Below are 12,684 nucleotides of genomic sequence, written 5' to 3'. Positions count from 1 at the left end.
TGTTACTGGCATGGACTGGTTGGGCCAAAAGGCCTGTTTCTGTGCCGTATACCCTATGTAATCCTATGTAAACTGCTAATCTCATTCCCAGAGGTATGGCTGGTGTCACAAGTGAGGGGAAAAAAACACTTCAGTGTAACAGGGCACTCCGTAGAGGTCGAGGTTAAGACACATTGTTGGAGCTTTATTCTGCATTTGGTTCTTACTAACCTGGGGGGTGTGCTTGATGCTACATACCTGAAGTGAAGAAATGTTCCATTGTCCAGCACTGACATCGCTCAACTCCAGCAGCAACAAAATCCTCCTTATCTATACAACTCAATAAAGCCAACACCTTTTTACTTGAACGAGTGTGTAGTTAAGCAAGAGCTTAAATGTGCACACTTCTTGACACAAGCTCATTCTTTATGGACAGGTATCAATATGTGAAACTGGAGGGGAATTTTGAGCGCTCAGCTGGTCTTCAGGCTGGAATAGATCTAATAAAGGTAAGGAAGAATGACGTTCTTACAATTTATCAAAATGTTGAAAGTGTTACTGTAGTCTGGTCAATTGTAGATAAACAAGTGCCTGATCTGAACATTTATTCCAGTGTAACAATCCACTTCTGATTGTATGAATTCCCTGAACCGAGCAAAATGCTCATGTAACCTGTGCAAAGATATTCACCAATTTTCTCCCAAACATGGAATGCACAAGACATTGTGCAGTACTCAGCCAGTGTCAAATTTCACCAACAATAGCAAGATGTGTTAAAAATCACTTTAGTTAAAAATTATTTTTCGGTTGCACTTTCAGTTGCTGTCTGTCTTACTCTTTATTCCTTGCAGCCTTCTATGTTTGTCTCACTGGCCTCTCTTTACATTGAATCGTTGAGCAAATAATTAAATGGATTGTAGTAATAAATTGACTATTACCTAGAGTTTCTAGAAATCCTGATGGAAGCAAAACATTTCCTATCAAACTAAGAGTTTTTCAGAGATTATTTGTGAAAGTATATACCTACATGTTTTCAGGCATTATAAACGTAGCTGGCTTCATTATTTAAGTTCATGTTTTTTTAAATTTTGTGGTTTTATGAGTATAATTAGTGCAGGGGTTGGCATCCTCTGCCACAGATTCGTTTTTCTTTTGCAATTTTAAAATGTGAAATTGAAATATGGTGAAAGCTTTTTATAAGTAGGTAAACTGAATTGGAATGATGCTGATAGTTCTTTTGCAATTGGCTGCAGTTGGAGTCAGTCATGACAAGCTCTTGCCCTCAGCGTTCTCTCCCACTTCATTTTGAAGTTTAGCTGGGCCACGGCCCCAATGGCCCACTTTGATCCCTCATGCTGTCCCAACAGATCCGACCGCTGCTACTACTGTTGCCCCAATCACCCGGCAAAGAGATCAAGGAACTAAAAACCGTCAGTTATGCCAGGAATGCCTCTACCCACGCCCTCCAGTGCCGGCCCGCCAGAGTTACTGGGTCCAGTCCATTAAAGAGCATCTCATTTGCCTGGGGCCAGCCGGTGCCTGCACCACTAGGGGAACATCCCGAATGCCCGTTTGCCCCACACTGCTGGAAACCTCGGAGCCTGCCCGCTATTGGGTACCAAGCTGCCCAAGCCCCGCCCAACAAAAGACACATTCCCTACATGCTTTGGTCCCCTGTAATGTCCCAGCCGAGAGAGAGTCCCTGCCGTGAACTGGCCAATCCACATCAATGGCTGTATAAGGGCAGAGACTATATCAGGATCCCAGCCTTTTTCCAAGCTATTCCACCAGATTCCCACCAGAGTTATTGAGGGAGTCCAGCAGAAAGGCCGAGTAAATTTGACTCCAATCAGTTTGAGTGAAGATCCATTCGGTGTAGAGATATGTATCTCCAATTCCTTGTAAAACATTTTTATAAATGAACCCAAAGAATTTCTATTGGAATATGCGCACAACATTCTGAAACTGCAATGCTCTTGCAAGTGGTCCCACTATAAAGTAGGGCAGAGTATGTTCTGGATTGGATAGAGTAACTTTTCCAGTCAAATAAAAACAGGCTAATGCTGTAATTATTGAGGAACAGCCAGTCTTGAATTGAATAAGGTTCTGCTGCCATCACTAAAGTAAATGGACAATCTCCTTGTTATATTGGTGCATTATGCATAATTTGTAGTGGTTTTTGCTGACATGAGGCGATTAACTGGCAGAAATGACTTGTTTATAAGTCGTCTTTTGATAGTTGATGTGTTGCAACATAATAACAAATATAAACCCAGTAGCAGAGATTGGAAGTGGATGTTTAATCCCTCTCATAAAAGTGGCAAGAGTCCAGACATAAACTATTAGGGTCATGAGTGGAGGAGCTGTTTATGCAAGCTGAATAATTAGTAAACATGTGGGAATACTGAAGTCTGCCTCCGAGGGCCATGGGGATGCACATCTAAATCATGAGCAAGAAGGTTGGATTTGAGAAATTGGGTACAGTAGATGACCAAAGTGTTACATTACTGACAGAACTATCCCTTTTTCAGTATTGCAAGACTTCACATTGATAATTTTACGAGTACATGGTCCATGTCTCTGACCCACACAGGAGGGTCAGAGACATGCATCCGAGAGGGCGCTGAGCACCTCGAGTCTCAACGCCGAGAGCGCGCAGAAATCAAGCGCAGGCAGCGGAAAGAGCGTGCGGCAAACCTGTCCCACCCACCCTCTCCCTCAATGACTATCTGTCCCACCTGTGACAGAGTCTGTAGCTCTCGTATTGGACTGTTCAGCCACCAAAGAACTCACTTCAGGAGTGGAAGCAAATTTTCCTCGATTCTGAGGTACTGCCTATGATGATGATGATGAATTTTACTAGTGCCTCATTAACCTCCTGTCATTGTGTTAATTATCTCCTGAATTGACAGGAGGAGGGCATTTCAACAAACTTTCTCCAACTACAGACTGAAGCTCACAGGCAACAAAAGCTGCTTAGTTAAATAATTTCAGGTTGGGCAGAATTCTTGCTTTGTGCTGCATGTCAATAATTATTTTTCGAACCCGGTTGAGAACTTAATTGTAGAGTTTTAACTTTTTTCAGGATGGTATGCTTAAGAATTGTTCACATTTGGAACCATTGGCATTTTTTTTCTCTTATTAAAGCTGGAACACAAAAGAAAATTGTATGTGACACTACAGTGGTTCTTAAACAATGTTCCTTTTTGATGTATTTATCACGCCGAAGAGATGCAAGAAGATTATTCTGTAATATCAGTTCGATGTGTTCCACATGGCAAGCTGCCTCACATATCTACAGGAGGAAGGGCGGCAGTCACATGTAAAAATGGATTGAAAGCAAACATGCAGTTTTAAATCATTTATAACTTCATAATGACTTGTCTCAAAGTATTCATAATGGTTATATAATTTCAGCTGGCAGTGCCACTTTAAATGGCTAGACCAAGGGACAGAATTATGCCTTTTTTATGCGCTATTTTTTTTTTAATCAGTGAAGTGCAGAAGAAAAAGTAAGAAAGAGGAGGAAGAAAGACAAACCAGAAAAAGAAGTGAGAGGGGAACCACAAATTAGCAGAGATGAGCAGAAATGAAATCAGAGGACAAAGATATAAACAGCAGTAAAATTTGAAATATCCCAAAAATTGCAGGGACCAGATTGAGGAAAATAACAAAAGTGACAGTTATTAAATTGTATATACATCAATGTCTGTATTTTAACTAATAAGGTTGGTGAACTGCAGGCAAAATTTGCTACATGGGATTATTTAGTTGGAGGAAATTTCTGATTATTCAGTACTGGATGTCAGCCAACAGTCTGACAGTTTAGAGACAGTGGAGGGGTCCAGAGAGGTGGTGGTGAGATAGAGCTGGGTGTTGTCAGTTAACAGGTGGAAACTGATGCTGTATTTTCGGATGATGTCGCCTAGCAGCAGCATGTAAATAAAGGGTAAAGCACATCAATTATGAGGAGAGGTTGGAAAAGTTAGCACTGTGCTCCTTGGAACAGAGAAGGTTAAGAGGTGACCTAACAGAACTTTTCAAGATGATGAGAAGTTTTGATCGAGTAAATAGGGGAAAAAAATCCCCTCTGACGAGTGGGTCAATAACTAGAGGTCATAGATTCAAAATCATTGGAAAAAGATCTAGAGGGGAAATGAGGAGAATGTTTTTGTTGGGATCTGGAACACTACTGAAATGGTGCTAGAAACAAATTCATAGAATAGAATCATAGAAGTTTACAGCACGGAAGGAGGCCATTTCGGCCCATCGTGTCTGCACCATAAATAATTGTAAACGGGAGTTGGACAAATACTTGAGGATGAGGAACTTACAGGGTTGCAGACATAAATCGGGGCGGGGGAGCAGGGGAGGTGAGACTAAGCATGACTGCTCTTTCAAAGAACCAGCACAGGCATGATGGGCCGAGTGGCCTTCTGCTGTTTCTATGAGACTGAGCAAAAAAACATAGAGAGAGTAAACCAGAGAAGAGAAGGTGGAGAGAGACAGATGGATTGAAGGGAAGAAGGTGAGCGAGAGAAGGGACGGAGGTGAATGAGAAAAAAAGTCACAGAAGTAAAAAGGGTGAAGCAGGTGTGTGTCTGTATGAGAGGGTGAGGAAGACAGAACAGGAATTAGAATCAAGTGAAGAACAAAAACGAGGTAGGAACAAGTTGGGAGCGAGAGAGGCAATTATTTTCAGGATGAATAGTTCCATTTCCATGGATTGTGTGAGAATTGTTTTTCATCGCGCTGGTAGTTTAAAAAAAGTAAACTTTTTTGTTAACTACTGAATTAGATTGATTTAGGCTTATTGTCTAAGTTGACATTGCGTGAATAAGCTGTGAGAAAACATGGGCTTAAAAACACCTACAAAATATTACTTTTCTCCAGAGCTTCAGGATTTTGCTAAAATCAGGTGTCCCCACCCTGAAGTAATTCTAAAAGTGTAATTAATACTACTTGATATCCAGTGATATTGCCCATAGGACATCAATAGCAGACACCTACCCTCATACTTGTAATGCCATTGTTCCAGAGAAATGGGATGTCAACTATCTTTAAAATAGAGTAAACCAGAAACCTGTTATTATGGGGATGGGAATATCCATAATGGAGGTGAGTATTTCACAACAGGCAGCCACATCGTAACAGGGCTGGGGGGGTTGGGGGGTGGGGGGGCAGGGAGAGAGAGATCCATAACAAGAGTGGGGGGAGGGTCTATAATGTGGAGAAGTTCAACAACAAGATGGGAAGATAGAGAGACATTTCAGGCCAGGACCTGGGCTGACAAAGGCAGCAGGGACAAATAAGGCCACAGTCGGGCCAGGTCCAGAGCCTGGGTCTGGGCTGACAAAGACAGAAGGGCATAGTGGGCCGGGGCCTGAGTTGACGAAGACAGTAAGACCATATTAGACCAGGGCCTGGCCTGTTGGAAGCAACGGGGCAAATTGAAGACTATTGAAAATTAAAGTGGGGCAAAGCTGGAGACATACTGGGCTGCAGCCAGGGCTGACCGAAGCAGCGGGGTGGCAAGAAACACTACACAGATGCTTTAAAAGCAATTTTAAAGTTCAAGCACAAGCTGGAAATTAAATTGAACTTTGATAAATGGTAAACATACCCGGAAGCAGAGTTTGTGTGAAGCAGAGGCTGCAGACTTGTTAAAGCATGTGTAGGTCAAGGTGAGTAGCTGGGAGTGGCGTGAGAGGGGTGCTACAGCACCACCACTGTTGGAATGCCTACAACTATATTGTGATTGGTTCAGAGAAAAATCTATGGCCTAGAAATCCCGGTTGAGGTCTTCCCGCGGGCGAACGACTGAAAAAGGGAAAAAAGATGCGCACTTACCTAGTCCTGAGGCCTCCACTCACTGCGCGTCAGAGCGCGTGCACGTCTGAACGGATGTAAGCTGGAGCTGCAGTCACATGGCTCTGGGCAGCCAATTAAGGTACAGTATTTTCTCATTCATAATAATGGGAACTCTGTAATTTGGAATTCCCATTATTATGATTGAGAAACAACACCCAAACACTAATAAAAAAAATACACTACATATTTAAGATTAATTTAAATTAAAGTTATTAAGTTCTTGTAAGAAAAAATATTTTTCCAATTTAAAAAAAGATAAGTTTTTTTAATTATGGTTTAAAATAAACTTACCTTAGTGGGCAGGGTTTTTAAACAGTAAAATGTGTTTATTAAGTTTTATTTTGTTATGTTTTTGTATGTTTTAAAACTCTTACGCCTGTCCTGGCTGCCGCGATACGGAGGAGCTTGACAGATCGGAAAAGCCGGTTTTCAGCGCATGCGCATTGTGCGCTGAAAACCAGCTTTTGCTATGCCTTCCGAGTCCGAACACACTCCGTACGGACCTGGGGAAGGCGGGATTTCTAAGCCAATATCTTTAGATAGGGGGAATATGCTTTCTCCATTATAAATGTTTACAGAGGGAGTTTCAATGTTAAATGTTGAAATAAAAAGTATGACTCAAAATATTGACAGAGAAAATAAGGTTTTGTGGACAGTGTTCATACTTATGCAAAATATATTTTTCCTTATAGTTATCAGCTGTATTATTCGCCGTCACTGAGGTGATTTAAATCAAATTAGATTTTGAGGATAGCACAGTGACAGCAAATTGAGTTCCAGTGCATGGAAGTAGGATGATGAGATCTAGGCTTGGGGTCACAGTTCTCCACACACTGATTTATGGCTCTCAGAGTTGCTGATGTGACAAGCAAAAGTGAGGCATTTGCCTATGGGGAAGAGAAAGAGGAAGTTGAATTTTTTGAGACACGAATGCCCTACAGCATGGCAAGCACTGCTCAGCCCCTGCTGGCTCCATTTTTCTCTCCATCTCAAAGCAAAGGTACCTTTCTTTTTAATCCACCGTGTAAGGGTAAAAGATTCAAAGGTTTTCTGGCCCGAGTCTGGTGTTCAATTGGCTGAGCTGCTTGGCATGACTTACAAGGGAAGAAGGGAGGGAAAATCAGAAGGACAGTCACATCAAACCACTCTCCAAAAAATGATTAACAAAACAATTAAAATGTTGTGTAGGTTAACAAAAATAAAGACACAGCCTGGTACCTCCTCTGACAAAACAATAATGCAAACTCTTTCATCTGCTCTTACAGGATTATCTGCATGCCAATGTCTTTCTTGTCTAATACTCTTAATTCATCATCTTGCATTGGTCCATCACTCCTGACAGACTTGTATCCACTGCTATTTCATCCAAATGTAGCTCAAAATATTCCTTCTCAGTTTGGAAGACAAAATCTGTGTTGTTTGTGCACCAATCGTGTTTGACTGAAATCTTGCTGTAAAAATGCCTTAATACACAGTCGCATGACAATTTCATATATCTGTATTTGGACTTTTACTGAAATCCTAGTGACAATGTTGATGCTGTTCAGCCACAGTATGTGGATTGTGGGGTAAATTTTTACAAATTATTGCTGGCAGTTCACTGCTTCATGCAACAAGAAATGTAAATCGAGAATTCGGGAGAGGGATGATTTTTTAAATCATTCTAATGGATGGAAAATCTTATGGGATATGCTGATCTTCGCACCCAAATTTCCAAGATGCATATGAAGGGTCTGCACCAGGAGTGAAATCTACCTTTGTATCAAAAGCACAGAAACAGTTGACTCTTTCAAGACAACCTGATACCTGACTGCAGAGCTGGGTTACAGTGAAGTTGGAGTCATTGGAGTTTCTTCAAGTCTTCCTTATTCTTCATTTCAGGATGACCACAGCATTGTGTTCCTGTGTGATCTGCACATATACTTTCCTCCAAGCATAATAGATAGCATCAGAAAACATTGTGTGGAAGGAAAGATGGCATTTGCCCCGATAGTAATGAGACTGAACTGTGGCTCTTCCCCACAGGAACCTGATGGTAAGTGACAACAATAAGTAACTTAAGTTATCATTTCAAAATTAATCTAGAATTTTGATGGTTATTTTGGAATGTTCTCCTAATATTAATTTTCAGGTATGCTAATTGTAAGACCAAAAATTGATATTGACACTATAATAGACAGCAAAGTGATTACTAAGGATTGAAAAGAAGAACCTGTTCTCAGGATGGCAAACTAAACCATTCTCCTTTCAGAATCCTCAACTGTATGATGGTTGGCATGTAGAATGTAGGAGCTTGATCATATGTATGTAGTTCAGATTATAAATCCAGCAAACAAGATTGGTCTAGAGTGTTTGATTTGTTAATTTCTGATCTTTCCCTGTGGCCCTGTAGCAGATGCTAAAAGTACACTTCAGACAAGTAGCATAAGTTGCTGAAACAATTAATATGTGATTCACTTATAATCTCTAGGATACTGGGAAATGAATGGCTTTGGCTTGCTAGGAATCTACAAATTGGATCTTGATGGGATTGGTGGGATGAACACGAAAGAATTCCGTGACCGTTGGGGAGGAGAAGACTGGGAACTGCTGGATAGGTAAAAGATTTCAAATCAAAAAAAAATGATTACTGAGTGTTTGTAAGGATGGGCAGCAAAAAGCTACAGTTTTAAATTTATATTCCTCCTTTCATTTTATTTTCACTTCTCCCCTCTTAGCATCTTGCACAAACTAGGGTTGTATTCCCTGGAATTTGGAAGATTAAGGGGTGATTTGTTTAGAGTTTTCAAAATATCTAACTGATAGGTAGATAGAAAGTATTGCCACAAATAATACACACACAAACTATTGCCGCTGGTTGGGGAATCTCAGACTAGGGGACATATCCTAAAACTAGAGCCAGATCTTTCAGGAGTGAAGTTAGGAAACACACCAAGGGTGGTAGAAGTTTGGAACTCTCTTCCGCAAACAGCAGTTAATGCTGGTTCAATCATTAATTTTAAAACTGAGATTGATAGATTTTTGTTAACCTAAGGGATATAGGGCAATGGTGGGGTATATGGAGTTAAGTCACAGATCGGCCATGATCTTACTGAATGGTGGAACAGGCTCGAGGGGCGAAATGGCCGACTCCTGTACCTATGTTCCTATGAAAGCTGAAAAAGTTTATATTGGGCGGGCTTATTGAATGTGGGAGCTATGTTCCCTCTAAGGCACACAGCCGCACGCCGATCTATAAAGTCCCGTCCACTCAAATTCAAAGGCTGTGCACAGGGGAGAGCTGGAGCAGAGAGAGGGGCCCAATAGTCTTATCGGTGATCGACTGCAGAGAACCTGGGTAAAGTACAGCTGTGGGAGCACAATTTCATTTGATTGGCTTTCAGCTCTTGCGTAGTGGGTATAAAGCAAACGGCTCTTTGTGCAAATGTATAAAATGTAGACTGAAGGGAGCAAGGGAAAAGCCAGACATTTTCACTGAGACCTACAGTGAGAACACTGCTGCCCAGAAAACAGCCACTTCGGTGAAAAATGCCAACAGTAAGTCTCAGGCTGCTCCTCCAACGCAAACCCAGCTCCTGATAGCAAATTTTAAAACTCATCAATTTTACAGAACTATTTGCAATGGCTCTGTGGAAAAATTGTGAGGCCTGATTTAAATGGTGGACAGTTTCAATCAATGGCATTCTTGTGGTGAATGAAGCGAAAGGATTGTTTATGAAATCCCACATTCCCCCAAAAAACTTTTAAAAAATTAAATGCATGATTTTTGTTTTTTTGTAATAAAAAGAAATAGGAATAATATTTGTACCTGGTCGTTTAGTCTGAAACTACACTCAGGATATATATTTGCACTTTTGCTGACTCCGATCACCTCAGGCAGTAAAGGTGGGTGAAATTCCCGGCTCTGCTGCACAGATTCTCAGGGATTGCGCGGATTGTATGGGTTTAACTCTCAATCCCCCACCCTCTCTCTTTCCCCTCTCTATTTCCCCTTCTCTTTCTCTCATTCAGTAAGCCTCGGCAGTAAGTATCAGGTTGCTCCTCCAAAAAAAAGGGTTATTCTTATGCAGTTTTCTGTAATAACTGCATTGGGATGTCGCAGTTGCAAGATCAAATCAATTAAGTGCACTAATTAATTTAGTGTTAAACCCCCTGTTGCTATAAGCAGTGGGAGTGTAAAATATCTCAATCAACAGCTTTAACGTTAACAAGAGAAGCATTGTGTAATACACATCATTTTATAAATGTGCAACTTGTAATAGTTTTCTATTAATGGTGTAAAATCACTTTTAATCCTGCAAGGCTTTGGGTGGCTTGTGTAAAGTATTTGCACCACTGCATGGTGTTCCCTATGAGTTTTAGAAACTGTTTTTGAGTATACCGTTAACTGACGAGCACGGAATGCACCATTAGATCATGCTTCTTTTGGTGGAGATAAAAACTGTGTAATTATTTTCCTTTTCCCAAATGAAGAAAGCTACAAAAAGTGCAGTCTCCTTTTGTTGATGTACCACAGAGATAATTGCAACCTCATCCCTCGTGCTTCATTGTGTTGAAAATCCCCTCTGTGCTGAGTAACCCACGCTTTTCCTCGCCTGAATTTTTAAGTTTTGATCTTCCCGGCACCTTGGCTCTTAAGTTCCCAGCCTCGCTGCCATGAATCCCAGCTCGGCCTCCCCTGCACTGTGCTGTCATGTTCCTCCACCATAACAAAGTATTGATGAGAGAGAATAAAAACAAACTCAAAAGTTGGAAATCTGAAATTGGAAAACCGCATCAGTGTCAGAAAGAAAAGGACAGGTTAATGCTTCACGTGAGTCCTTTCATCAGAGTTCTGAAGTTTCATCGTGTGCAAGTACCAAATGTGTATTTTAACCGTGATTAGTTCGATTGTGTATCATTTGCTGCAAATATTAGGAACATGAGTAGGCCATTCAGCTCCTTGAGCCTGCTCCACCATTAAATTAGATCATGGCTGATCCATGCCTCACCTCCTTAGCTCCATATCCCTTGATACTCTTAGCTAACAAAAACCTATCAATCTCAGTCTTGAAAGCCCCAATTGACCCAGCATCCACAGCCTTTTTGGGCAGAAAATTTCAGATTTTCACTACCATTTGTGTGATAACGTTTCCCTAAATGGCCTAGCTCTAATTTTAAGAATTAGGCAATTAGATAAATACATGAAGGAGAATAAATAGCAGGGAAATGGGACTAACATCTTTGAAAGAGCTGGTGCAGACTCAATGGGCCAAATGGCCTCCTTCTGTACTATTCTATTATTCACTATGTTGCTTTGTGGTGCAGTTTAGAGAGGATTGAGCCAGAGACTCGAGGAGCAGGTGTATCAAGACAGACCAGCAGCCTGCAGCAATGTCTGTGAATATCATTGAACCCTTCCCTAGCAGTCACATGCTTGCTCAGGGTGTGCACAGTTGCTAGGATATGGTTTAAACAATCCCAATTCTGACCCTTGGTTGTCCTGCTCGGGTTAAAGCACGTGCGAAGAAGCAAACAACTTCTCCTCAACCTGCATTTAGCAACTTTCCGCAAACGCTTCACCCCTTTCAATCAATTTCCTTTTTTGGCAAAAAAAAGTGGGGGAGTTGAAAGATTTGCATAAAAGCCAAACATGATAAATAAAACAAAATTGTACATTTAAAACCGAGTGAGTGCCAAATCTTCTTGGGGGTGCACAGAATGCATCCTAAACTGATCCTGAAACCAAGAAGCAACATGTTTTATAAATCTCAAAAATTGTTGCTAAACTTGAATCTAATTTGAAGAACTTCAATATTCTATTCCCACTGTCCTTTCTTAACAAGTAGAGCTGCTGATCGCGTCACAATGACCTTACTTGTTCAGAAAAATGGGTTTCTGCTATCTCCTTTTTGTTACTGCAGATAAGAGCAAGGATGGCGCCGTTCGGCTTAAGATGTACGACATCTGTATCAATTGTGACTTCAGAAAGTTAGAATCAACTGTTTTTTAGTGAGAGTGGCGCATTGTGTGTGTAACAAAACCAAGCTTTAAGAGCAGACTGTTCCGATAATTAAACATTTAACAAGAGAAGTCATTGGTGCAAAATCGTTTCATTTGGCTTCGGTGAATGAAAGTTGTTGTTGTTGTTGAAGTTGAAATTGTTGTTGTTGTTGTAACATTTGCCCAGGGACAAAAACATTGCACTCCGAGGAATTCGTGGCCCGCTCTGTACAAATAAAAATTAGAGGGAACATTATGTGAGAGCTATCGTAACCAATCTTGACGTTACTCTTCTACAATGTCCACACATGCACATTTTCAGCAGTGCCCATTGGATTCTGATCAGGGGTAGAAAGCCTGACTGTGTTTGTCCTCCCGGATCCAGGGATGCAACTAACAAAATGGTCCCAGCTCAAACTGGCTACCTCAAAGATCAGGGATCAAGCCTGGGACTTGCCTGATCTGTGGCTGATCTCCACAGTAGAAATTTACTCACTAAACCATCAGGGAAAGCGATAACTTTTACCTTTAGTTCCATCAAGAAGATGGAAAAAATATTAATCCCTTCTTTCCCTAATCCCCACTGGATATTAGAGGGCAAGGGAGAATGGGACTTTTTTGGCATCATCTCTCTTTTAATGAACACCAACTTGTTTTGTCAATTTAAAAATGTTTTGTTCGATTTCAGCCAGTTTTAATTATTGTCTTAACAGAGAAGAGTCCCTTTCAGAAATGGGCACACTCTGAATGGGCTGTGTTTCATTTACATATCTGTAAGAAGTGATGTGTTGTCAATAAATTGAATTCTAATTGAAATTTCATCAAACTGGGCAGGGGATTTGCTCTTGCTAT

General features: G+C 40.9%; 1 protein-coding gene across 4 annotated transcripts in view; it reads left to right on the top strand.

Moving 5' to 3' along the window:
* Positions 1 to 12,684, top strand: part of b4galnt3b (beta-1,4-N-acetyl-galactosaminyl transferase 3b) — a 248,536-nt gene that overhangs the window by 197,152 nt on the left and 38,700 nt on the right. For 2 of the 4 annotated variants that reach the window (XM_070900445.1, XM_070900444.1), the window contains 3 exons: positions 416 to 488; positions 7,732 to 7,885; positions 8,321 to 8,447. In XM_070900445.1, the coding sequence (XP_070756546.1) occupies positions 416 to 488; positions 7,732 to 7,885; positions 8,321 to 8,447 (354 nt within the window). The remainder of the gene's footprint in view (positions 1 to 415; positions 489 to 7,731; positions 7,886 to 8,320; positions 8,448 to 12,684) is intronic. The other 2 variants (XM_070900446.1, XM_070900447.1) reach the window with 2 other exon arrangements.

Source organism: Pristiophorus japonicus, chromosome 15 (assembly GCF_044704955.1).
Source record: "Pristiophorus japonicus isolate sPriJap1 chromosome 15, sPriJap1.hap1, whole genome shotgun sequence".
Taxonomy (NCBI): Eukaryota; Metazoa; Chordata; class Chondrichthyes; family Pristiophoridae; genus Pristiophorus; species Pristiophorus japonicus.
This window is presented reverse-complemented; position numbering and strand designations above follow the sequence as displayed.